This window comes from Pelophylax lessonae (genome assembly GCF_965119305.1).
Source record: "Pelophylax lessonae genome assembly, chromosome: 13".
NCBI classification, from domain to species: Eukaryota; Metazoa; Chordata; class Amphibia; order Anura; family Ranidae; genus Pelophylax; species Pelophylax lessonae.
Window position 1 is genome coordinate 116,538,695 of NC_138780.1, and position 27,220 is coordinate 116,565,914.

Below are 27,220 nucleotides of genomic sequence, written 5' to 3' on the forward strand. Positions count from 1 at the left end.
CACCGGCGGAGCCAGGTGCCGCACCCTCTGGATGAAATTCCGCACCAAGGAATAGGTAGCCAAAGGCTTCTGAAAGAAGATTGCCAACGCTGAAACCTGACCCTTGACAGTACTCAAGGCCAGCTTCTGCTCAACCCCCTGTTGCAGAAAAGCCAAGATTGGGGTCACCGAATAGGCACGTGGAGGAAATCCAAGGGATTCACACCACGCAATACAAGACCTCCATGTGCGATGATAGACTTTTCTGGAAGTCGCTTTCCTTGCTTTAATTAAAGTAGGAATAACTGAAGTTGACAATCCCTTGTCCTTCAACACCTGGGTCTCAATAGCTAGGCCGTTAAAGCCAGCGATTGTAATCCCTGAGACAGCAGATCCTCCCTGAGAGGAAGTCTACAAGGAGCGTCCGCGACCAGCCTGACCAAGTCGGCGTACCAGGGTCGACGAGGGAAGTCCGGAGCTACCAGGATAAGTGGAATTCCCTCCACCTCTATCCTGCGAAGAAGTTTCGGCAGTAACTTGAGAGGAGGGAAGGCATACAGTAGCTGATACTGTCCCCACGGGGCGACCAGCGCGTCTGCTGCGTCCGCTAGAGGCTCTCGGGAGCGGGCTACAAAACCTCCGCACCTTCCTGTTAAGCCGAGATGCTAACAGATCCACATTCGGGGTGCCCCAATGAAGGCACAGCTGGTGAAATACCTCTGGATGAAGAGGCCATTCCCCTTGATCCAGAATCTGACGGCTGAGATAATCTGCCGCGGAGAGAGCCGGAACAAACCGTTCTGCCCAACGAAGAATGCTGGCCACTTCGATGGCCGCCAGGACACTCTTGGTGCCCCCTTGGTGATTGACATAAGCCACGGCCGTGGCCTTGTCCGACTGGATTCGAACCGGGCTGCCCTGGAGCTGCTCGGTCCAGTAAATCAGACAAAGTCTGATCGCTCTCAGTTCCAATACATTTATCGGTAACCTGGATTCTATCGGAAGAGATTACTTCCCCTGGTTGAGCATCAGAGACCGAAGCCACCAGACCAGAGACTCCCTGGTCCGCTCTCTCAACCGGATCCGATGGTCCAGGGAATCGGGATTCCGATTCCATTTGAGAGGAATCTCCTTTTGGAGAATTCGGGTATGAGACAGGGCAAACGGTACTGCCTCTAAGGAGGCCACCATCAGTCCCAGGACCCTCATGCGAGTCCGAAGGGAAGGCCAGTTGACGGACAGCAACATCCGAATCGTTCACTGAATCTTCTGGAGTTTCTCCGCAAGGAGAAACACTCTTGCCAAGGATGTATCCAAAGTTAGGCCCAGATAGTTCAGTCTCCTGGTGGGAACCAGGGATGATCTTTGGGAGACGCAAAGAAAACGCTGATGTCCTGCGAAGATGGGGATATGAAGATAGGCATCCTTGCTGTCTCTGGACGCCAGGAAATCCCCCTGATGCAGGGAGGCCACCACTGTACGGATGGACTCCATCTTGAATTTTTGTACCCTGACAAAACACTTGAGTGCTCTTAAGTCCAGAATTGGACGCACCTTGCCCTCCTTTCTGGGTATTGTGAATAGGTTCGAATAGAACCCCTGAAAACGTTCTGCTCAAGGAATGGGAACTACCACTCCTTGTTGCATCAAGTCCATTACTGCCCCCCGCAAAGCTTCTAAGCGATCCGGGGATAGTCGAATGTTGGAAGGGAAGAATCGCACCGGTAGAAGTGATCAAAACTCGATCTTGTATCTCGACCGTATGACCTCGCGAACCCCTTTGTCCGGGATTCTGGAAAGCCCTGGATCCGGCAACCAGTGAAGACGTCCCTCCACCCCAGAGATGGGTGGGGGCGCACCACCGACCAGCACTTTAACCACAACACGCGTCTGAGGACCACTGCTGAAACCGATGCACGCCCTAACAAGGGAGTGGCGTCCAGGGCGGCGTCACAGATGAACTGTTGTCAATGTTTGTGAAACTAAACCAATGGCAACCACTGGCCTAAAGGTTGACCTGATCAGGGAAAAAATGGAGCGGGATTCCGCTTCCATTTTACGATACACCGGATCCCTAAAGGACGGAGCATCCTCCAACGGGATAACAGTGGCTTTATTTAGTCTGGAAATCGGTGAGTCCACCACTGGTGGTACCGTCCATTTTTTAAAGAGGGATTCCTCAAACGGATAGCGCCTAGCAATGCGTTTGGAAGTAGCAGGGGTTCGTTTCGGACGATCCCATTCTTCTTTAATTAGATTACCAAAACATTTGGGCAAGGGAAAAACCTTCGCCATTTTAGTAGGCTTGCTGGTGCCAAAAGGGAATTTCAGAGTCAGCTACCTCTGCCGGTGTAACCTCAAGACTTAAGGTTTCCTGGACAGACATGACTAGTGCGTCCACCAACGCTTCTTCTTGCGCTATGTCGGAGGCAGAAACGTCCTCCTCAGTGTCTGAGGAGACCGTACCCGAGACAGCAGCCCCAGAAGAGGGACCTGCAGCTGCAGTGACCAGCTCAGAATCCGTATCTGAAGTGTCAGATGAAATAGGGGAAGGCGGGGGTCGCTTTCTTGATCCCTGTCCCTGACAGGCCACCTCCACCCGGGATACCAAAGACTCCAAAACTGCTGATAATGCATCAATCACAAGTGGGGGTACTGGAGGGTCCTGCGGCCACCTCTAGGGGATCAGGTGGGGATACATGTGTGGCAGGGTCCATGATTATTCAAGACACTTGCCAGCAAGCAAAAAATAATTGCAAAGAAAAAAACTTTTTTTTTTTATTGCAAAGAAATAAACTTTTTTTTGTAATCCCCCAGCGCAACAGCGCCCCTCAGTGTTACCTGCTTGGACCCCAGAGAGAGAGAGAGAGAGAGAGAGAGAGACCCCAAGGCTCACCACCTGATGCACAGAAGTTTCTATCAACCTGCTCTCAGCGCTGTCTCTTACAGACAGGAAGTCTTTTAGATCGTTTTCCCGGGTAAAGGAGGCGGCTCTGCCACTTTACACGCCTTCCGGCGCCTCCCATGCTACTCCTCGAGGTAGCTGGTCATCTCCAAAGTGGCTGCCCCCATGCTGGAGACAGGAGGCTATGCCAAGATGGCGGCCCTGCGCGACCTGCGGGAAAATGGCGGCGGCCTGTGGAAAGATGGCAGCGGCCTGCTGCGGCCTGCGGAAGGTAGTCATCAGCCTGTGCGGCCTGCGGGAGGTGTACGGCCTGTGGGAGGATGGCGGCCTGCGGGAGGATGGCGGCCTGCGGATGGCGGTAGTCCAGGCACAGGCATCGGCCTGTATTGCAACCTTATGTATCAGGTAGGATGCTATCACCTTCTTACATGGCCATCCTAACAGAAATGCCAGCCACTGACTTCAGTCATGGTCCCTTTACAGTGCCCCTCATACAGTGACTTCCGATAGTCAGCTCCCAAACCAAGCCTCCTGGTTCTTATTCACTAAATCACCCTTAAGAGGGGGATCTGTGACCTTATTATAGGATAGAGAGGGGATCCAGGATCATAAGGGTCCGATCATCCCAGGGAGGGGCCCGCGTCCACCCACAAACCTGTCAGGGGGAGAGGGGGAACATTTTACTCACCATACCGGAACAGGCGGGCGCCAACTCCTGACAGAACCCCTCTCTACCGAGGTGGGGGGGCTGTCGACCAATACGGACGCCGTGACTCTGTTGGTCACTGGCGTCCAGGCGAGACGTTTAACTCGCAGGGTCAGTCCCTCCAGTGGGACTATGTCGCGGCCGACCCAGTGCGGAGCTAGGGCCTGCACGCGCTCATAGGCTGACTGGGGTGACCACTGGATTTCAACATCCAGCCCGTCGCCCAGTTTCAGCATACTTGCTTGAAGATCTCACAGGAACAACTGGAGAAAAAAGCTGCCTATAAAAAAACTTTTTCTAAAAAATCTTGCCAGGACCAAAGATCCCAGCAAGGAACTTAGGTCCTTACTCCTAACTAGACAGAAAAAAACTGACATCCTGTAGCAGGAAGTGAGAGGATATACCCTCAGGGACTGCCCCTAAGGTGTGGCCAGAACGTTTTCCTTCTGCCTAGTGTCCTACTCCTGTAGAGGGCAGTATAACCCGATTTGATATTAATCAAGAGGACTGCGTCTGTCAATGAGCGACAGAGAAATAAATTTTCACAAAGTCTGCTGCTTCAGTGTTTTTAGATTTTTTGTCAGGTGTTACTATGGTATACTGACGTATATTTACGGTACAAGTCAATATTTGCAGGGTTGACTGTTCTTTTTCAAGGCCTCTGCAATTTACCCTGGCATTCTGCCAATCAACTTCTGGGCCACATCCTAACTGATGGCAGCCCATTCTTGCAAAATCAATGCTTGGAGTTTGTCAGAATTTGTTGGGTTTTTATTTTTTTTGTTCACCTGCCTTTTGAGGATTCATTACAAGTTCTCAATGGGATTAAGGCCTGGAGAGTTTCCTTGCCACAGACCCAAAATTTCGATAGTTTGTTCTCCAAGCCACTTAGTTATCACTTTTGCCTTATGGTAGTAGTGAGCCCACTACATTGGCTGAGAAGAACCCCACACATGAATGGTCTCAGGATGCTTTACTGTTGGCAAGACACAGGGACTGATGGCAGTGCTTACCTTTTCTTCCCCGGACAAGGTTTTTTCCAGATGTCCCAAACAACTGGAAAGGGGATTAATCAGAGAAAATGACTTTACCCCCCCCCCCCCCCAGTCCTCAGCAGTCAAATCCCTGTACCTTTTGCAGAATATCAGTCTATCCCTGATATTTTTCCTGGAGAGAAGTGGCTTCTTTGCTGTCCTTCTTGACACCAGGCCTTTCCCCAAAAGTCTTCGCCTCACTGTGCGTGCAGATGCACTCACTCCTGCTTGCTGCTTTCCTGAGCAAACTCTGCACTGGTGGTGCCCCAATCCCGTAGCTGAATTAACTGTAGGAGACCGTTTTGGCGCTAACTGGAATTTCTTGGGTGTCCTGAAGCCTTCTTTACAAATGCAGTGGAATTTTTTTTATGGAATGAAGTTCATTTTCATGGCAAAAAAGGACTTTGCAATTAATTGCAATTCATCTGATCACTTTTCATAACATTCTGGAGTATATGCAAATTGCCATCATAAAAACTGAGGCAGCAGACTTTGTAAAAATTAATATTTGTGTCAATTTCAAAACTTTTGGCCACCTCTGTATATGTCGACCATGTTTAGCCTGTAGTATGTGCATTCATTTGCACTACTTTCCAGAAAATAAACAGAGATTACAAGACAAAGAATACAGCTGCCTCTAAAACAATTTAAATATCAACAAAAAGTTGATTTTAGTAATTCAATTAAAAAACTGAAAATCATATATTTTATATAGATGCATTACAAACACAGAGTGATATTGTTCAAGCATTTCTTTCTTTTAGTTTTGATGAATAAGGCTTACAGCTAGTGAAAACCCAAAATTCAGTATCTCAAAAGACCAAATAAAAAAGGCTTTTTAATGCAGAAATGTTGGCTTACTGAAAACTATATCCATGTACAGGATAGTATGCACTCAATACTTGGTCAGGGCTCCTTTTGCATGAATTACTTCATCAATGCGGCGCGGCATGGAGGCAATCAGCCTGTGGCACTGCTCAGGTGTTATGGAAGCCCAGGTTGCTTTGACAGTGGCCTTCAGCTTGTCTGCATTGTTGGGTTTGGTCTCTCTCATCTTCCTCTTGACAATATCCCACAGATTCTCTATGGGTTTTAGGTCAGACAAGTTTGCTGGCCAATCAAGCAAAGTGATACCATGATCATTAAACCAGGTATTGGTACTTTTGGCAGTGTTGGCAGGTGCAAAGTCCAACTGGAAAATGGATTTAGCATCTCTATAAAGCTGGTCAGCAGAGGGAAGCATGAAGTGCTCTAGAATATCCTGGTAGAGGACTGCGTTGACTTAGGATTTGATAAAACACAGTGGACCAAGACCAGCAGATGACATGGCTCCCCAAATCATCACGGACTGTGAAAACTTCACACTAGACTTCACACAACTTAGATTCTGTGACTCTCCACTCTTCCACCAAACTCTAGGACCTTGATTTACAAACGAAATGCAAAATTTACTTTAACCTGAATTGGGACCACTGAACAACAGTCCAGTCCATTTTCTCCCTAGCCCAGGTAAGACGCTTCTGACACCGTCTCTGGTTCAGGAGAGGCTTGACACAAGGAATGCGACAGTTGTAGCCCATGTCCTGGACACGTCTGTGTGATGTGGCTTCTAAAGCGCTAACATCAGCCGTAGTCCACTCCTTGTGAATCTTCTCCAAATTATTGAATGGCCTTTGCTTCACAATCCTCTTAAGGCTGCAGTTATCCCTGTTGCTTGTGCACCTTTCTCTACCACACTTTTTCCTTCCACTCAACTTTCCATTACCATACTTGGATACAGCACCGTGAACAGCCAGCTTCTTTAGCAATGACCTTTTGTTACTTAACCTACTTGTGGAGGGTGTCAATGACTGTCTTCTGGACAACTGTCAGGTCGGCAGTCTTCCCATGATTGTATAACCTACTGAACAAGACAGAGACCATTTTAAAGGCTCAGGAAACCTTTACAGGTGTTTTGAGTTAATTAGCCGATTAGAGTGTGACACCATGAGTCTACAATATTGAACTTTTTCACAATATTCTACTCATCTGAGATACTGAATTTTGGATTTTCACTAGCTGTAAGCCATAATCATCAAAATTAAAAGAAAGACATGCTTGAAATATATCACTCTGTGTCTAATGAATCTATATAATATATAAAGTTTATCTTTTTAAATTGGATTACCTAAATAAACTACTTTTTGATGATATTCTACATTTTTGAGACGTACCTGTAGGAAACAAAAGTCTGAGGTGGACTACATACTTCTGGCATAGTTTTTTTTTTTTTTTAAGAACAGTTTCAGAAAATGCAGTCAACAGCATTACAAATTCTTGAGACTTCGCGAAAGTTGCAGTGCTGTTCAGGCAATCATAATGATGTAGTACATTTAATATAGCACTGTACTCTCAGCTTATCGTAAAGTAAATCTTCACATTTCCATGTCAACAATTTATTTTTGTGTTCAATCATGTGGCATGCTGTATGGCATTTCACCAGCTAATGCATGACCTGTCTGTAGTCTAAGAAGTGACACTTCCTGTGAAGAAGCTACATATCCCACCATCCCTTGGTCTCTCGGTCCAGTACTCTGTAGGCGAGTGCTAAACCGTACTTAGATCTGACACAAACATAAATAGGCAGCGCAATGAAAGCAAGAGATTTGTTTCATCACATTAACACTCCCACATTTGTGAAGCAACACAGGAAATGATAGGCATGCACTGGATGCTGTGTGACCCGGAACAAGAAGTTGCTTGTCTCCAGGGACAAACTAAGAGGATCAATACATGGAAACAGGAAAATGATCAGCCATGATCCTACAAACTGCAACCACATGTGAGCCCATCACAGGGAATATAACTACACTAAAACATAGTACAACCTATGAAAACATTTGTACAAGTGTTCAATGCATTTAAAGCAGCCCAAAGATGATAGTTTTTGAATGGGAAGAAAAACTGAATTTTTTTAAAATATTACCTGTAAAATTCCTTTCTCTGAGTCCTCCGACAGTCGCCGCCCCTCCATATTCGTCACTATGGGGTTATTGACCTTTGCTCCGTAGGAGTAGCTAGGCAACAGAATATGTCAATATTAAAAGCTTTTAGCATATCCCACCCCCAGGGGGTGGTCCCCTCAGTCAATACCCTCCTGCTTCCTGTATCCATACCTCAGTTTCAGTAGAATAGCAGTAGAGTACATAAACAAACCCCAAAAAGAGGGGCGGGGGCGGCGACTGTCGGAGGACTCAGAGAAAGGAATTTTACAGGTAAGATTTTACAAAAATTCCGTTTTCTCTTACGTCCTCCGACAGTCGCCGCCCCTCCATATTCATCACTATGGGGACGTCCCAAAGCAGTGCATACATGAGGGGTGGGAAACGCAGTCGAGCCTAAGGCAACGCCGGATCCACAGCAGAGAAAGGAACCTTACCAAAGGAAGGAAACCAGCTGGGCAGCATGAAAAAAACCTTGCTCAACAGGAGCAATAACCCAGGAAAAACAATATAACCCAGGGATAAAAACATCCCTAACAGCCAAGGGCCCAAAAACAAGGGACCCTAAGGTACTGCCGCACTAAGAACCTTGCGGCCAAAGGAAGCATCTGCCGATGCCTGAACATCCACTTTGTAGAACTTTGAGAAGGTGTGAACGGACGACCAAGTCGCCGCCTTACACACCTGGGACACAGAGGCCCGAGGATGACAGGCCCAAGACGTACTCAGAGATCTGGTAGAGTGCGCCTTCACAGGCATGGGGGGGAACTTTCCCCTTCAAGGCATATGTCTGCTCAATAGTCTGTCTGATCCATTTGGCGATGGTAGAAGCCGACGCCGACCAAGCTAACTTCCGAGGCCCCTCAGGAAGGACAAAGAGAGAATCCGTCTTGCGAAAAGATTTAGTCGCTGACAGGTAAACCCTGATCACCCGAACAACATCCAAGGAATGCAAATCCACCTCCTTCGGATGCTTAGGCTTCGCGCAAAGTGAAGGCAAGACAATGTCCTCATTGAGGTGAAATTCCGAGATCCTTTTCGGAAGAAAAGAAGGGTTAGGTCGCAAGACCACCTTATCTAAGTGAATCACCAGATACGGAGACCTGCAGGACAAGGCTGCCAGCTCCGACACTCTGCGAGCCGAAGTGATCGCCACCAAAAAAGCGACCTTCCTGGACAACAAAGACAACGAGATCTCCCTGATTTTTTCAAAGGGAGCATGTTGCAACACGGACAGAACGAGGTTCAAGTCCCATGGAGACAAAGGCTCCCTCCTAGGAGGGACCAGGTGTCGCACCCCTTGAACAAAGGTGCTAACCAGAGAATTAGACGCCACAGGGCATTGAAAAAGAACGGCCAGCGCAGAAATCTGACCCTTAATCGTGGCCAACGCCAAACGCTGGTCCACACCCGTCCGAAGGAAAGACAACACCCTAGACACCGAGTATGAGCGAGGGGAAAACCCCCTGGACTCACACCAGGCAAAATAGGCCTTCCAAGTACGGTAGTAAATCTTCCCCGAAGAGGCTTTTCTAGCGTTGATCAAAGTATGAATGACCTCCGGGGAGAGACCCCTATTCTTCAGGACCTCGGTTTCAACAGCCAGGCCGTCAAAGCCAGCGACTGTAAAGCAGGATGGAATATCGGTCCTTGAGACAGGAGATCTTCTCGAAGAGGCAGACGCCATGGAGCGTCGACCGCCAGATTCCCGAGGTCTGCGTACCAAGACCGGCGAGGCCAGTCTGGCGCCACCAGAATCACCATGAGCGGTTCCAAGGACAACCTGCGAAGGAACCTGGATAGTAACTGAATCGGTGGGAATGCATACATCAATCGATACTGATGCCACGGAGCCACTAACGCATCCGACGCGTCTGCCCGAGGATCGCGTGTCCTTTCCACGAACCTTCCCACCTTGTTGTTCAGACGAGACGCGAACAGGTCCACATCTGGGAGACCCCACTTCGCGCACAACATCTGGAAGACATCCGGGTGGAGCGACCATTCCCCCTGGTCCAGAGTCTGGCGACTCAGATAATCCGCCTGCCAGTTCTCCACCCCCGAAATGTGAACTGCCGTGATTGCCGGGACGTGCGTCTCGGCCCAAGACAGAATGTCGGCCACCTCCCGAGCCGCTCGGGCACTCCTGGTGCCCCCTTGGTGGTTGATGTAGGCCACCGCTGTGGCATTGTCCGTCTGCACCCGAACCGGACGGCCCTGAAGCCTGTCCGTCCAAAGTCGAAGGCAGAGATTTATCGCCCGCAATTCCAGAATGTTTATCGGAAGGGAGGATTCCCCCTTCGACCAAGTACCCTGGGTGGACAGAACGCCCAGAACACCACCCCAGCCCGATAGGCTGGCATCCGTGGTGATCACTGTCCATGAAAGCGGACGAAAAGACTTGCCCCCCGACACCGCCGGGGACTGCAGCCACCACAGAAGATCCCTTCTGGTGCGAGGACTCAACGAGATCTGAAGATCCAGAGATTGTGGTCGCCCGTCCCACCTGGACAGGATCTCCGCCTGGAGACCCCTCGTGTGAAACTGGGCAAAGGGAATCGCCTCGAAAGCCGAGACCATTAAACCGAGACACCTCATGCCCGTCCGGAGGGATGAGCACGGAACGTCCCGAAGGGACCTGACTTCTTCCTGAAGTGTCCTGAGCTTGTCTTCCGGTAGGAAGACCTTCGCCTGAACAGAGTCCAGGATCATTCCCAGGTAGGGAAGACGAACCGACGGGCACAGCATCGATTTTGGGAGGTTTAGCGTCCAACCAAACTCCTGCAGAGTCTGCAGCGTGACTGACAGGTCCTTCACCAGACCCTGACTGGTCGCAGACCGAACCAGAACGTCGTCCAGATACCCCAGGACCGAGATACCCTGGGCTCTCAATAAAGCCAGAACCGATGCAAGCACCTTGGTGAACACCCGCGGAGCCGAAGCGAGACCAAAAGGCAGCGCCACGAATTGGTAATGATCCTCCGCAATGGCGAATCGAAGGTACCTCTGGTGACCCTCGAAAATGGGGATGTGAAGGTACGCATCCTTCAAGTCGATGGAGGCCATGAATTCTCCCGGAACCAGGGCAGCCACCACCGATCGCAGGGATTCCATGCGGAACTTGCGAACCCGCACAAAGCGGTTCAGAGCTTTTAAGTCCAGAATCGGACGTACCTTGCCCTCCTTTCTGGGCACAGTGAAGAGATTTGAATAAAACCCCCCGAAATCTATCCTGATGAGGCACCGGAACCACCACTCCCTGAGCCCGCAGGTCCGCACTGCGGTGCAGATCTCGCAAGCGCTCCGGAGACAGTTAAAGATTTGAGGGAAAAAATCTGCCCGCCGGCCGAGAGAGAAACTCGATCTTGTAACCGGACCGAACGATCTCCTGAACCCACCTGTCCCGAACGCGGGCCAGCCAGGGTTGAAGAACCGAGCAAACGTCCCCCCACCACAGAACCGGGTGAGAACCGGGTGAGGGCGTCCCTTCAGGCCGCATTGTTATGGGCAGCGTACCCGGACTGGCCGGACTTCTGCTTACCTGTCCACGGCTTCTTTTGGGAGCCTTGACCTTTGAACGGTTTCTCCTTATAGTGCGACCAAAAGGCACGAAAGGACCCCTGAGAGGGCCGAAACGAAGCATGCTTCTTACCTTGAGCACCCTTAGCCTTGTGAGACTGGGGCAAGAGCGTGCTCTTACCCCCAGAGATCCCCTTTATCAGCGTATCCAGGGAGTCGCCAAAAAGGCGAGATCCCGTATAGGGCAGATTAGCCAAAGTTTTGCGAGAAGATTGGTCCACAGACCAACATTTCAGCCAAATCAAGCGGCGTGTCAACACCGCCACGCTGTGCACACGTGCAGCCAAAGGGATTACATCTAATTCCGCATCACACAAATACATGACACCCTGATGAATTTGATCCACCATAGCCAACGTTGTCGGCGGGGCAGAATCAGCCACCAGGACGCGCCTGAGCACCTGCGTCCAATCCGCGACAGCCTGAGCTGCCATAAGGGAAGCAAAGATAGCTTTCAGCATGGAACCGGTAACCGAGTAAGTATGGCGGGCAAGAGACTCCAGCCTCCTGTCCGTGGGGTCCCGGAACACCGGGGTATCTTCCGCCGGAATCGCAGTAGATTTATTCAAAACCGCCACCGCGTGATCCACCGGAGGCGGCACACACCAACGTTCATCAGTGGCGGGCGTGAAGGGATAACGCAGCTAGAACCTACTTGGCACAGCAAAAGGCTTCTTTATATTGCGCCATTGTTCACTAACCGCGCGCTGAAAATCCTCAGTGCAAGGGAAAACCTGTGATGATTTGCGTCTCCGCTGCGTCCCGTAAGAGGCCAGGGCGGCAGGAGGACATGGTTCATCCTGCAAATGCAGCGTTTGTTTGATAGAAGCAACCAATTCATCCATGATTGCAAGCTCTTCAGACGAGCCAGGGGGGGAATCATCAACCCCTTCAACCTCTGCCTCCCCCTCCGACCCTGCAAGGTCCAGGGACGAACGGGACCCCGATAAGGGGACCCCAGCCATAGCAGCCCCATCACCCTCTGAATCAGAGGAAATTGAAACTCTGGGCCGTTTTGTGGATTGAGCAGCCACAAGCATCTGCACCTGAGCAGCCAGGTTAGCCACAACGGTAGCCAAATCGCCCCCCTCGGGGGGAGCAGCAGCAGCCCCTTGGCCTCCCATTAAAGTGGGAGGAAATTTGCTTTCCTGAGAATCCATGCCCCCAAAAGTTTGTAGGAAAAAAAGGGTAACTGCCCCTTTAAAATCGCGGCGAGCGCAGCCCACCGCACACACACAGCACACACCGACCCCCACAGGGAGAAGCACAAACTTTAGGCAATGAATACAGGAATAAAGAAGGTAAACCTGGAGAGATCACTTAGGCTGCTGCATAGATCGCTGTTCTCAGGGAAAAGGAAGTGAGGCAACAACGACCGCTCCTATAAAGCCTATGGAAGGCTACAAAAAAATGGCCGCCGGAGGAGGATTGCAAGGGCTGAGATCATGCAGCGCTGACATGAGGCCGGAGCGATCGCCGCCAAAATGGCGGCGCTTGGCGCCAAAAACGCTGCTCCCTTTATACAGGGATGGCCATCACACGCCTGCAGTATAATAAAACAATGGCGGACCGCAGCAGCGGCCGCATGTATGCACAAACATGTTCACAGCATGCCCCACAGCATACAGCCTGTCACACAGCAAAAGCACACAGTCTGTAACACAGAAACAGTGCAGGATAGCCCACCTCCTTGTAGCCCACAGAAGTCAGCAAAACAGACAGGGAGCCCAATAGTGTGTACAGAAAAGCAGGGTTACACAGTCCCAGACTGACACCCACTAAACAGACAGGTCCCCACACAGATACACTTACCTTCTGAAAGGCGTGGGGAGCCCGCACAAGCGATCAAGCCGCTGCACAGAGGACAGGGAGAGTCGCAGCCAGGACGCAGCAGAACTGCGGTGCGAAACCGCATGGCGTCCAGTGAGGTAGCCACCTCACCGCAGCATCCCTGCAGCGAACAGGGATGGGTCGTTCACACACGCCAGGAAAAAACCTGAGTGAACGCTCGATGGCAGGCTGGGAAGCCACTGGCCCACAACCTGCGACCAGGGGGGCCAGCCCGAGACCCAGCCCGCACGATCCTCTTCATCAGAAGAACTAACTAAAGCTGAAGAAATAAACAGCTAAGTAAAGATAGAGAAAAAAACACTCAAATAAAATCAAAAAGAAGATAAAGGCTGAGACAAAAAGCCCCAGCACAGAAACAGCCTGCTACTCCTGATAGCTAGACAATTAAACTGAGGTATGGATACAGGAAGCAGGAGGGTATTGACTGAGGGGACCACCCCCTGGGGGTGGGATATGCTAAAAGCTTTTAATATTGACATATTCTGTTGCCTAGCTACTCCTACGGAGCAAAGGTCAATAACCCCATAGTGACGAATATGGAGGGGCGGCGACTGTCGGAGGACGTAAGAGAAAAAACGATTCCCCTATTCACACATTCATTTGATGTGGATGGGGGAACCCTCCCTGCTGAGCTATTGTATTCTGACAGCAGGGAGACTTCCCTTCCGTCTACACTAATAGAGTTGGAGGCTGACTGAGCTGGGAAAATCTGGCAGTTGTATAGACCTTGGTGCCCATACATGGGTCAAAATTTGGTCCCTGCTTAACCGGTTGAATTTCGATCCATTGTTTGGCTGGCTTTAGTGTTTGGGGTCTGATTAGACAGACACCAGTTGCAATACTGTCCATATTATAGCAATATGGCAGTGCCAGTATACACCACCTATTCAAAATGTTTACAAATCTTTAAAGAGGAACTCTCTTAGTATGGCCTATTACCAGCTATCTTACAGTTTTGGAAACGAAGAGGGCAGCTTTTATGTAAAGTAGCTGATCTAAATAAAGTAGAGGATTTTTGTCCTATAGTCATTCAAGTGCAAACTGTGATTTACCTGGTTTTTCTCAAAAGAGCCAGGCAATCACTGGAAGTATGACATAAGGTAAAAGCTGTGATGGGTAAACATCCACCTGGGGAGAAATTACTGGATGTTTCCCCAACCTCAGTCTAGGAATGACAGCAACTACTGTGAGGGGAGTTTATCAGTTCGGTCACCTGTGTATTACCTTGTATGCATTTACAGTTGGAAAAAAATTAAATGTAATTTGGCATCAATTGATTTTCTCTTACTTTGAGGGAGACACAGATGACATTAAGTGCTTCTTTAATTTGCGGGTGGTGTGTCTGATTTACAAGCTCCTCGCACATCCAGATTCCTAAACTGCACAAAGCTACACATCTGTAATGGAGAAAAGCAAATTATGATGCTGCGCAAAACAGCTCAGTTCTCCCTTGTTTGACCCTCCCTCTCTTTAACATAAGGATGAGGTGTCCTGTAGTTTAGCAAAGGGAGAATTCAGGCAGGACTGAAAACACAGCTTGGGATTTCAGTGCAGCAGATGAACTGTGTTGTGAACTAAAAAAAGAAACAAGGGAGCTCACTTGATTTCTGACAGGAACAACAATGCTAAACTTGCAGCATTTTTAACCCCTTGGAGCCGATGCCTCTCTGGCCTATTAAGGGGCTTAGGATGCTGGGAGGCGGGGTTTATGATCAAGTGACCGCTGTGATTGGCTGTCATGGTGGCCACATAATCGGAAAGCTCCTGATCGCAAGCAGCAGTCGGGAGCTTTCTGTTAGTCGCTGGTAACTGTACCGAGTGTGTGCAGGGAGTGCGCTCCCAGCACAGCTGTTTCTGCAATATTGCACCCACCCACCGAGGCGCTGCATATTTTAGTGCGGCCGGTGCCAATTGGTTAATGGGATAACTCATAGGAAAATGCGCTTCTATTGCACCACTATAATGCACCTTTTTTTTTTTTTTGCATTTAGTTAAGATATATACTTTAAATAAAAAGGTTCCTCGGGTCAATAGTAAATATAAATAAAGCTTTATAAGCAATTATGTTCGAAATTAGACACCCTGTACATAACAGTACAAGTATAAATATATTCGAAAAATAATATGATTAGCCTTAAAGAGCTATGCCAGGTATAGGTATTGCACCTGTAGTTACGTTGGTCCAGCTTGGACAAACGTAACTATGTATATTCCATAATTGGCCAATGCTCTTGGAAGCTGGAAAGCACTGAAGTAGACACTGCCAACTCCAGTGATCTCCACTTGCTTCCAGGTTCCTTACTAAGCGGCTAGCTTACTGCAATCTGAACGCAGGTTGGTTAGCTTCACTGCAGTTTGTGTTTTACTGAATGAATGAAAAGTGTACTCTGACTGGATAAGGAGGTGGTGATGTCACAATCTCCACCTCATCCAATGAGAGAACGCTTTGCATTCATTCAGAAAATGCAAAGCATTTTCTGAATGACGTCCATGTAGCGGTCTCCACCACAGTGATTTCCATCTTCCAGGGGTATTAACCAGTTAAGGCATATACATAGTTACACGCGAAACCAATGGTGACTATACTATAAAATATCCATACCTGGAATTCATTTTAAGCCAGTCACTATGATGGAAAGCCTATAACAAGCTATACAATTTTAAAAAATGCACAAAATCTTTGTGTGAAAAATGGATAGAATACCTAGAAATGGAGTAGGAATGCATTATGGAGCTCCTATAATTGCAACCCTGTCAATTTTCAAGAAATACCCGAAGACAGTCAATACATATATACTAGTCACACAGTCACTGATCATCTGCCAGCTGTGCCCTATGTAGTTTACTGTAATCCTATGATAGCCAGGAGTCTAAGCATTTAATGTCATTATAGACTGCACACCCCCACGAGCCAATTAAATCATGCTTTATTGGGTATTTTATGCCTTCCTCTGGATCAACTTTTGATATAGGATTGTGCATATGGAGGGCTTCTAATTGTTTTTTGGTATTTACCTGGACGGCTTTTTTCCAACCTAACTATGTAACTATATCCCCACAGTATATGAATTGCTTTGTTTATATATATATATATATATATATATATATATATATATATATATATATATATATATATATATATATAGTGCCTTGCAAAAGTATTCGCCCCCCTTGAACTTTTCGACCTTTTGCCACATTTCAGACTTCAAAACATAAAGATATAAAACTGTAATTTTTTGTGAAGAATCAACAACAAGTGGGACACAATCATGAAGTGGAACTAAATTTATTGGATATTTCAAACTTTAACAAATAAAAAACTGAAAAATTGGGCGTGCAAAATTATTCAGCCCCCTTAAGTTAATGCTTTGTAGCGCCACCTTTTGCTGCGATTACAGCTGTAAGTCGCTTGGGGTATGTCTCTATCAGTTTTGCACATCAAGAGACTGAAAATTTTGCCCATTCCTCCTTGCAAAACAACTCGAGCTCAGTGAGGTTGGATGGAGAGCGTTTGTGTTGCTTTTACGCCAAACATAACGTTTTGCATTGTTGCCAGAATGTTAGATTTTGGTTTCATCTGACCAGAGCACCTTCTTCCACATGTTTGGTGTGTCTCCCAGGTGGCTTGTGGCAAACTTTAAACGACACTTTTTATGGATATCTTTAAGAAATGGCTTTCTTCTTGCCACTCTTCCATAAAGGCCAGATTTGTGCAGTATACGACTGATTGTTGTCCTATGGACAGAGTCTCCCACCTCAGCTGTAGATATCTGCAGTTCATCCAGAGTGATCATGGGCCTCTTGGCTGCATCTCTGATCAGTCTTCTCCTTGTATGAGCTGAAAGTTTAGAGGGACGGCCAGGTCTTCGTAGATTTGCAGTGGTCTGATACTCCTTCCATTTCAATATTATCGCTTGCACAGTGCTCCTTGGGATGTTTAAAGCTTGGGAAATCTTTTTGTATCCAAATCAGGCTTTAAACTTCTCCACAACAGTATCTCAGACCTGCCTGGTGTGTTCCTTTTTTTTAATGATGCTCTCTGCGCTTTAAACGGACCTCTGAGACTATCAAAGTGCAGGTGCATTTATACGGAGACTTGATTACACACAGGTGGATTCTATTTATCATCATTAGTCATTTAGGTCAACATTGGATCATTCAGAGATCCTCACTGAACTTCTGGTGAGAGTTTGCTGCACTGAAAGTAAAGGGGCTGAATAATTTTGCACGCCCAATTTTTCAGTTTTTTATTTGTTAAAGTTTGAAATATCCAATAAATCTCGCTCCACTTCATGATTGTGTCCCACTTGTTGTTGATTCTTCACAAAAAATTACAGTTTTATATCTTTATGTTTGAAGCCTGAAATGTGGCAAAAGGTCGAAAAGTTCAAGGGGGCTGACTACTTTCGCAAGGCACTGTATATATATATATATATATATATATATATATATATATATATATATATATATATATATAGGAACCGTTCTGGTATCTGTACCTGGCTGGCCCAGATGGCTCTTCTCGAGCTGAGCTTAACACAGTCTTGATGGTGAGCTCCTGCAATAAAAAAAAAAAAAAAAAAAAAAAGAAGAAATCTTAAGAACAGAGAATAGACAATGTAGGATTTGGTCTTCATCTGTTATGTGGAACCATCACCTTGACATCTGTGAACTGTGACATTACGATTTCAGAGCTGCCAGGGTGCAGAGCTGGGAGCTCCTGGTAGAGGTTGGGAAAACAGACCAAAGATCCCAAAAGCACCTGGGCTTCAACACGTGGTGCCTGTTGTAAAAATAATTAAGAAAAAAATAATTAACTGAAGAAAAGGAGACAAGTATGAAATATACAATGATCTATGCTAAGGAGTATCCAAACTCAAAAACATCAAATTACCATATTACAGTTTACCAGACTTAGGATGTGGTGGGTGCATTTGCTTACTTGGTGGTGATTCGGTGATGTGATGTCTGCTGACAGGGCAGATCCGAGGTCAGACTGGCAGATCCTTTCCTTCAGCAGAGATCAAAAGCCATGGAAGTGCTCACTATCTCCAATAAGAAGCATTTTATCCAGGGGATTTCAACATTTCAGCCCTTCCATTATCACTTACTGATTAATCCAAGCAAAGCCGCTACGGTTTGTTAACTTTTGAGAAACTATAATGGTTGCTTTTGAATGTTCATAAAATACTGGCATCCTTGAATTTAGTCAAACAACAGTTTTGCTATAACTAGCCAAACTGCCTCTTGTTAGCACATCATTTCCCCATGTTCTATATTATTTGCTGTGTTCCATTTGCCAAAATTGTTTAGAATTCCTAAAGCCCAACTCCAGGAAAAATTTTAATTTAAAAAGTGCATTGTGCATCAATTGCCATACCCTGTCTTGATTCCAAACACCTCTTTCAAGGCCATCCTGCAGTGTAATGGACCAACGTCACAGTTATTTCAAAGAACAAAGCTAATATCGTACCCTGGGGACCAGAGATTTTTTTCAGCCGTTAGAGCAGAATAAAAATTTAACTTCAAAAAAATCTGCGAGCAGCCAGGCTGATTATTGCAGAAGACACATGCAAGATCTCTTCTACAATAAAAGTGTCTGCCAGCTCGTAGTCTTTTTCAAATGTACACTGCTCGACAGATATTCCAACATGGTGCCTGTGTACCAGAAAGACTAGACTCCTGCGCATGCATGGTCGTTACGTCATCCTACACTGGCCAATCAAGGTGGCTGAAGATCAGCACCCAGAAGAAGCCAGGGAGCAGGAAAGGATTGTCTCTAGGGAAACATTTTCTGTAGCACAGCTTTTTTTTTTTCTTTTTTAACATATAAGCCGCAAATAATTACCTTTTAGTTTCCCTTCAAATGTAGCTCAACTTTTTTTTGTAAAAAAAAAAATCTCCTCTGGGTGATCAACATACATTGCAAGGATTTTAACAAACTTTGTAGCAGATTCCTACCTGTTTTTGCTCTAAAGCAAAAGCCTGTTTGTTCTTCTATGTCTTTTGGAGGCGGATTCTGAATGGGAGCAAATTTTTCATTATTGATCAGCTGACATACTTGTAGTGCTCCAATGGAGGATGGTTGCAGGGTCTGCATCTATTTAGTAGTAGTTAACCCTTTAGGAAAGTCTCACCTAAATTAACTTTTTGTTGCAGTGGATTACTAAAGTCTAACTTGTATTTTAGTGCAGACTTTGGAAAAATCAGTGAGCTAACCACACAAGCTGTGAATTAAATTGTTTGAGGCATTTTGTATACCAACTGGGTACAGAACGCCTCTAAGTTGTTATATTCCATTGAATTTTACAGAAAATGTAGATTGAAAAGGAAATTTAATTTTTTATATTAAATTACAATATGGCTTGTGTCACAATTATATATGCTGTAATTTTTTAATTTTTTTAATTTGCTATATATTTTTCCACAAACGTAAAGTTGCCCGTTAACACAAAGTGCAAATTTAACGATTTTCATATTCTAAAAAAATGGCAGAGTGATGCTATATGTGACATATTACATTTTTTTCAAAACAAAATTTAGTTCTAATATGAAGTGTATAATTGAAGTGTACTGAACCCCAAATACAAGCTCTGTCCCATTTACTATAAAACTTGACATTGGTGCAAGGCAAACAAAGTATTTCCCCAGAGATGATGGCAATTGATCTTACATTTAGAGAAGGTGAGGCAGCCACTCTCCCTGCTGCTACAATGAAGTCCATAATTAGGAGTGTGGCTCCTGGGAGCCCCAGAGAAAAAAACTGAGGTGAACAGTGCTTGATAATTGTATTAACAATATCCTGTGAGGGGAAAAAAAAAAAAAGTACAGCAATGTCAACCATTATCTCAAGGCACAAAATCAAATAAATGAGCAATTCAAGACAACAAGTAAAATCAGTTAGTAAACTGGAAATGCAGTCAAACAATCATTGAAACTGAACTGAAGCTAAATTAGAACTGTGGCCTTCCATAAAAATATGTATTATTGCATGTAATTGTAAGTGCATGTGAGCTTACAGTTTTCTATTAATCCCCCTGCAAAGTCCCATTAATACCAGTTGATTTTGCCAATCACCTAATGCAGCTTCATGTGATGAAATGGCAACAAAGCCGCACACCTGAATTCTGGGCATTAAGAACACAGGCTACAAGAAAATGGCGGCCCCGCACGGCACCATGAGGCTGCCAGAAGGGAACCTTAGGCCTCAGAAAACGAAACAGGCAGGAGGAGGCCCTGTCAGGAGCCCCCACAGTTGATCGCCTGGTCGCCGAATGGCGCACCCCCCTGCCTCCATCGCCAGCACAGCACCCTGCACCCACCCTAGGTGGTGGACCATGCCAGCCCCAGCGTCAGTGAGGGTGGGGGGTGAGATGGCCCACAGGGACCACCAGACAGATGAGGGGTGTGGCTAAGGAGGGGAACCCAGGGGTCCGACCACCCCATGGAGGGGCCCACGTCTACCCCAAAACCCTCCAGGGTGAGAGGGGGGACAATTACTTACTTTACAAGGAACCAGACGGGCACCGCTCTAGACAGAACCTCCTCTCCATCGAAATAGGGGGAGGCTGTCAGCCAGGAGAAACCCTGCGACTCGGGCATTGACCCAGTTGTATGCGACCTCGTAAGGCGTTTAACTCACTGGCCAGCCCCTGTCCAGTGGGACTATGTAGCGGCCGACCTAGCGTGGAGCTGAGGTCTTCATGCACTCGCTGGCAAGACTGGGGAGACCACTGGATCTAGATTATGCAGCCCGTCGCCCAGTCTGGCAGCTGATTGTAGATCTCACAGGAAGAAATCCAGGAGAACAAAATTCTATCTAAAAAGAAAAAATTGCCAGGACCAGAAATAACAGCAAGGAACTAGGTCTTTACTCCTGATTAGGTAGAGAAAAACTGGGTACCTAAAGCAGAGAGAGGGAGTATACCCCCTGGGACTGCCCATAGGTGTAGCCAGACTTTTTTTTCTGCCTAGTTTCCTACTCCTGTAGGGGACAGTATAACCCAATGGTTAAGAAGATCAGGAGCTGTATCCATGATTGAATGAAAGAGAAAATGCGTTTTTTTTTTTTTCCTTGCATGTCTCCCTCAGATCTACAGAAACTGCACTTCAAAGTGCACTTGCAGTGCACTTGAAGTGCAGACTGGATTTGCCTTTAGTAAATAAACCCCTGTCTGTGTTTATGTCTTAGTTAATTATATCAGTCAGGGAATCCCATTGCATAATGGAAGTATGATTTGTACTGTCCGCTTACCACATGCAAGTTCTATTTTTTTTTCCATAATCTTAAACAGTATTACAATATGGAAAAAGAGCACTAGAAATAAATATTCTGTAATGCTAGGTAACCACTTTTTGGTTTGCTGACATTTGTGAAGAGGCTGATTAGACTGAACTAAAACAAAATATCAAAGTTCCCCTATACCTTGCACTAAAGCCATACATGTCCCATACAATAAAAGTTAGGACAAAAAAGTGGGTACCTGGTCAGTATGGAGTAAACCACAGTGCATAATATTAAAAAAGTGCGTTAAGAAGTCCCGGTTTGGAGACACGTCCTGCCGTCTTGTCATAATTTTACAGATTAATTTGTAGGCATGAAGTTTCCCTTGTTTGTATTTTTCTGGCAGCATTGTGGCCTGAAACATAAGAAATGGCAAGAATTTACACAGTGCTATAAATTTGAAAGTTACCGGTGACACACACTGAACAATATGAAGGCTCAGGAAATTGAATGGGATCAAGCAATGCTTTATTTTTACTGGAAAAGTCAAGATAAGCATACAGGTCCTTCTCAAAAAATTAGCATATTGTGATAAAGTTCATTATTTTCTGTAATGTACTGATAAACATTAGACTTTCATATATTTTAGATTCATTACACACAACTGAAGTAGTGCAAGCCTTTTATTGTTTTAATATTGATGATTTTTGGCATACAGCTCATGAAAAACCAAAATTCCTATCTCAAAAAATTAGCATATTTCATCCGACCAATAAAAAAAAAGTGTTTTTAATACAAAAAAAAGTCAACCTTCAAATAATTATGTCCAGTTATGCACTCAATACTTGGTCGGGAATCCTTTTGCAGAAATGACTGCTTCAATGCGGCGTGGCATGGAGGCAATCAGCCTGTGGCACTGCTGAGGTGTTATGGAGGCCCAGGATGCTTCGATAGCGGCCTTGAGCTCATCCAGTGTTGGGTCTTGCATCTCTCAACTTTCTCTTCACAACATCCCACAGATTCTCTATGGGGTTCAGGTCAGGAGAGTTGGCAGGCCAATTGAGCACAGTAATACCATGGTCAGTAAACCATTTACCAGTGGTTTTGGCACTGTGAGCAGGTGCCAGGTCGTGCTGAAAAATGAAATCTTCATCTCCATAAAGCTTTTCAGCAGATGGAAGCATGAAGTGCTCCAAAATCTCCTGATAGCTAGCTGCATTGACCCTGCCCTTGATAAAACACAGTGGACCAACACCAGCAGCTGACATGGCACCCCAGACCATCAATGACTGTGGGTACTTGACACTGGACTTCAGGCATTTTGGCATTTCCCTCTCCCCAGTCTTCCTCCAGACTCTGGCACCTTGATTTCCGAATGACATGCAAAATTTGCTTTCATCCGAAAAAAGTACTTTGGACCACTGAGCAACAGTCCAGTGCTGCTTCTCTGTAGCCCAGGTCAGGCGCTTCTGCCGCTGTTTCTGGTTCAAAAGTAGCTTGACCTGGGGAATGCGGCACCTGTAGCCCATTTCCTGCACACGCCTGTACATGGTGGCTCTAGAATTTTCTACTCCAGACTCAGTCCACTGCTTCCGCAGGTCCCCCAAGGTTGTGCAGCGTTTTCTGCCACACTTTTTCCTTCCCACAGACTTCCCACTGAGGTGCCTTGATACAGCACTCTGGGAACAGCCTATTCGTTCAGAAATTTCTGTGTCTTACCCTCTTGCTTGAGGGTGTCAATGATGGCCTTCTGGACAGCAGTCAGGTCGGCAGTCTTACCCATGATTGCGGTTTTGAGTAATGAACCAGGCTGGGAGTTTTTAAAAGCCTCAGGAATCTTTTGCAGGTGTTAAGAGTTAATTAGTTGATTCAGATGATTAGGTTAATAGCTCGTTTAGAGAACCTTTTCATGATATGCTAATTTTTTGAGATAGGAATTTTGGTTTTTCATGAGCTGTATGCCAAAAATCATCAATATTAAAACAATAAAAGGCTTGCACTACTTCAGTTGTGTGTAATGAATCTAAAATATATGAAAGTCTAATATTTATCAGTACATTACAGAAAATAATGAACTTTATCACAATATGCTAATTTTTTTAGAAGGACCTGTATAGAACTTCAGCTGCCTATATCACTATCCACAAATTATTCTCACATGCTTGTGTAAAGTTTTAATAAAAGCCTAAGTAATCGGACATATAGCACATTTTACAGCCAGAGTGTGGCACTTAACACCCCTTGTACTACGATAAAAACTTTAACATAAAACGAAAAAGAATAGTGGCCAAAAAAAAAAAAATTTGACCTGTAAAAGTATAGTCACACTAGTGGGAAGTGGATAAGTGAGGCCGTACGCATGTATGCGGCCTCTTGGCAGGTTGTCTTTAACGGCAAGAGACTGTACACAAATATGCTGCCTAAATATAAACATTCGTGCACAGTTGCCGGCAGGGATCTGAAAGCTCCTGATCCATACTTGTGAGCCAGAGCTTTCCGATCATGTGACTGTTAACAGCCAACCACAGCAGTCACATGACCCAAATGCCTGCCTCCACCTCCAGGCATCTAGAAGCTCTTAAATTGCCGGGAGGTGGCAGCAGGAAGGGGTTAAGCTGGCCATAGATGGATCGCAATTCCTCAAGTTTAGCAGGGACTAGCAAAATTTCAATCCATCGATGGCCGGTTCTGTTCAATAGCAGGCAATCTACTGAGCGACTGCTCACAACCAGGCTTGCTGAAAATTCTAGTTTAATCAGCGCTGTAACACTGAACAGTGTATTTTGACAGCAGAGGAGTCCAGCTGACTACAGAATACAATGACAGCGGGGAGCGTTTCCGCATCTACCTCGAATGTGTGGGATGGGGGAATTATTTCAGTTTTTTTCTATCAGCCCGCTGGCTGATAGAAATAAACTGAGCCACATATGGCCATCTTTACATTGGTGGTGAGTAGAAAAGCCCCCTTTACATCGGAGGTCAGTGTAGAGATATTCCCTTACATTTTTGAGGTTGGTGAAAAACTGCCCCCTTACATTGGTAGCCACTGTAGAAAGCAGATGAATCTGCTACTACCCGAGAAACCACAGAAGAAACCCTGGTTGAGAACATTACCAGCAGCTATAGCTGTTGGCAATATCCGCACACTAAAATTCTTACATACTGGTTATACCCAAGTCAATTGATGGATCATCGTGGGTACAATCAGCTTGCCTATGGATGGATGGAATCTCAGCCAGTCACTGCTGAACCAGCAGAGATTCGATCCATCTATAGCCGGCTTTACTCTGAAGTACAGGATAGACACTATACTCAGCATATTTCACCAAAGATGTGTAAATCATCTCAGTGTTAAGCGGGAGACAACTCAACAGCTGTTTTTTTTAAAGCCCAACTCCTGCCAAAAAAGGGAAAAGTTCAGCTTTAAAAACTACATTCGGCATAAAAGCAACGTGTCCTACAAAGTTTTTGCAACAGAACTTAAAACAGCACTTTTATTCTTTAATAACATATAGCCAGAGACAAAAGTCTTCTTAACAGCTAAGATTTGGATCACTTTCAGTTACTTCTTAAGCTTACGGCATTTTAACAAGTTTCTCTAAACCCAATAGGAAATCATTAGCAATGGCTCACCAAGACAAAGTGCAATGTTTTTCTATCATGAGTTTTTCGTAACTACCTTAAGTGATTGTAAACCCTCAATTGCCTGATTATTGTGGTCAGTTTTTAAAATGAAAGCAGAGGGGACTGGCAGGAAGACCAGGGATTTCACACAAAAAAACAATACAAAGAGAACAGGATACTTTTTCATACAAGTACATGGTATAGTAGGCAGATATCATGAATATGAAATGTTGGGTTTACATATTTTTTAAAGACACAAAATCACCCATCAGTTTCACCTTCTTCCTGGAGTAGGGTGACAACATTATTCTCTCACTGTGACAGTGTGTTTGTTTAAGTTCACCATCTGGAAACTGTGCTCTCCCCACCCTGTAGTCTGCTGCCCACATTACAGGCAGCCAGGCCTGCAGGAGTAGTCAACACCTAAGGATTGGCAGCAGTTCCCAAAGCAGTCTAGCGGTTTACCAAGCAAAGAGTAGCCTATCGGCAAGTTATGCGAGAGTGCAAACAAAAGAATAAAACAGAATAGAAACCCAGCGCTGATCTGTAATAAGTAAATACAGAATGCAAAAACATTGCTTTTAAAATACCTGGCAATTACACCTTCTTCATGAAATTACGTGACAACATTATGCACTGCCTGCTCTCATCATGACAGTGATGACACCCATGTGTTCTTGTTTCTGTGAATAGTTCTAACTTGCTTTTCCAACACAAGCTGGGCTCGCCTTGTTCCCTATTCTGCATCCCATGTCCCAGGCAGCCAGGCCTGGCCGGACAGTCAAGACCAAATAATTGACAGCAGCTCCTGCAGGAGCCCTTCTGTTAAAGTACAGAGCAGCCCAGCGGTATGTTATGTGAGAGTGAAAACAAAGGAGCAAAACAAAACTAAAATCCAGTGCTGAAAAACACATTTCCAGAAATGTTATTTGTTGATCATCATTATCCCATTTGTAGGGAAGTAGGGCTGGCCGTACATTATACAGTTTTCTTGTACAAATTAACAAAACCATATAATAGGAGGTCAAACCTAAACCCTTTTAATTTGAATGCAATCACGCAGGCCCTTACGCTACAAAGTTAAAAGTAAATCTAAAGAAATTTAAAGAAAATTGTATAATGTATGGCCAGCTTAAGGACCCTTTCACACGGGCGAACCAAACGGGTCCACCTGTAAGTTTTTCAGGCGGAACCGATCAGACCCTTCAGTCTCCCTTGTGGAGCGGGGGGTCCGGTGACACCCGGCGACATACGATCCAAACCTGTCTGCTAAAAACATCTGTCTGGCCGATCAAATGACAGATGGGTGTAAAACGCACAGGCAGTCTGTTTACATCTGACTGTCCCATAGTAGAGAGCAGGCTGTGTCCGCTCTACATAAGCAAAGCGAACACAGACCACCCATCTGCCTGCTTAGTGGGGATCAGTGGACAAATTCCCTGCTGAGCAGGTGGACTCCTACAGAGCCCGTCCCACGTGGAAGGGGTCTAAACCAACAGTGAGGTGACCAGCTAATGTGACTCACTACATCATTTTCCCTCCCGCTGTCCAGGCACTGCAGAGTATAGAAGCTGCACAGTGGTCACATTACGGGTTTCAAAAAAAAAAAAAAAAAAGTAGGTATTTGTGCAATTTTGTTTTTTCTGGAAAATGTATTGTGCATTAGTAGGTGGTTTTCTTTTCTAAATATTTAGAAAAATGATAAAGATTTACATATGCATTAAAGTGATTGTAAAGTCTCTTTTGTTTTTCTATTAAAACAACAAACATGTTATACTTATCTGCTCGGTGCAATAATTTTGCACAGACCAGCCTGGATCCTCCTCTTCTCGGGTCCCTGGCTGGAGCTCCAGGCCCATCCCTCCTGTTGAGTGCCCCCACAGTAAACAGCTTGCTATGGGGGCACCGGAGCCAAGTCGTAGCTCCGTGTATCCATTCAGACAGGGAGCCCTTGTTTGGCCCCACCCCCTCTCTCGCCCATTGGCTAACTGAGTTTGATTTGTCTCAGCCAATCAGGAAGGAGTCCTGGATGGCCAAGGCATTCGTGGACATCGATGGATCGAGAGGGGGCTCTGGTTAGTATTAGGGGGGCTGGGGGGAGCTGCAGCACACAGAAGGCTTTTTATCTTAATGCATAGAATGCATTAAGTTCTAAAACCTTCTGCCTTTACACCCACTTTTAGCTACTTCCTCCAGTTCTTAAGTTTTACATCTCAGCGTGGTCTTTTGTGACCAAGCAATGATTGTGTTAGAGCGAAGGTTGCATGGCTGAAGCTTGGACTCCTTCACATAGCTACACTGATAAATCTTTCAAACAGACAACACAACTTCAACATT

At 45.9% G+C, this 27,220-nt stretch overlaps 1 protein-coding gene across 9 annotated transcripts in view; it reads right to left on the reverse strand.

Annotated features, from left to right (window-relative positions):
* Window positions 1-27,220, reverse strand: part of RALGAPA1 (Ral GTPase activating protein catalytic subunit alpha 1) — a 508,613-nt gene that overhangs the window by 230,952 nt on the left and 250,441 nt on the right. For all 9 annotated transcript variants that reach the window (XM_082275707.1, XM_082275706.1, XM_082275704.1 and 6 more), the window contains 5 exons: window positions 21,519-21,674; window positions 19,709-19,837; window positions 17,693-17,818; window positions 17,535-17,593; window positions 14,324-14,432 (listed from right to left, as the gene is read on the reverse strand). In XM_082275707.1, the coding sequence (XP_082131833.1) occupies window positions 14,324-14,432; window positions 17,535-17,593; window positions 17,693-17,818; window positions 19,709-19,837; window positions 21,519-21,674 (579 nt within the window). The remainder of the gene's footprint in view (window positions 1-14,323; window positions 14,433-17,534; window positions 17,594-17,692; window positions 17,819-19,708; window positions 19,838-21,518; window positions 21,675-27,220) is intronic.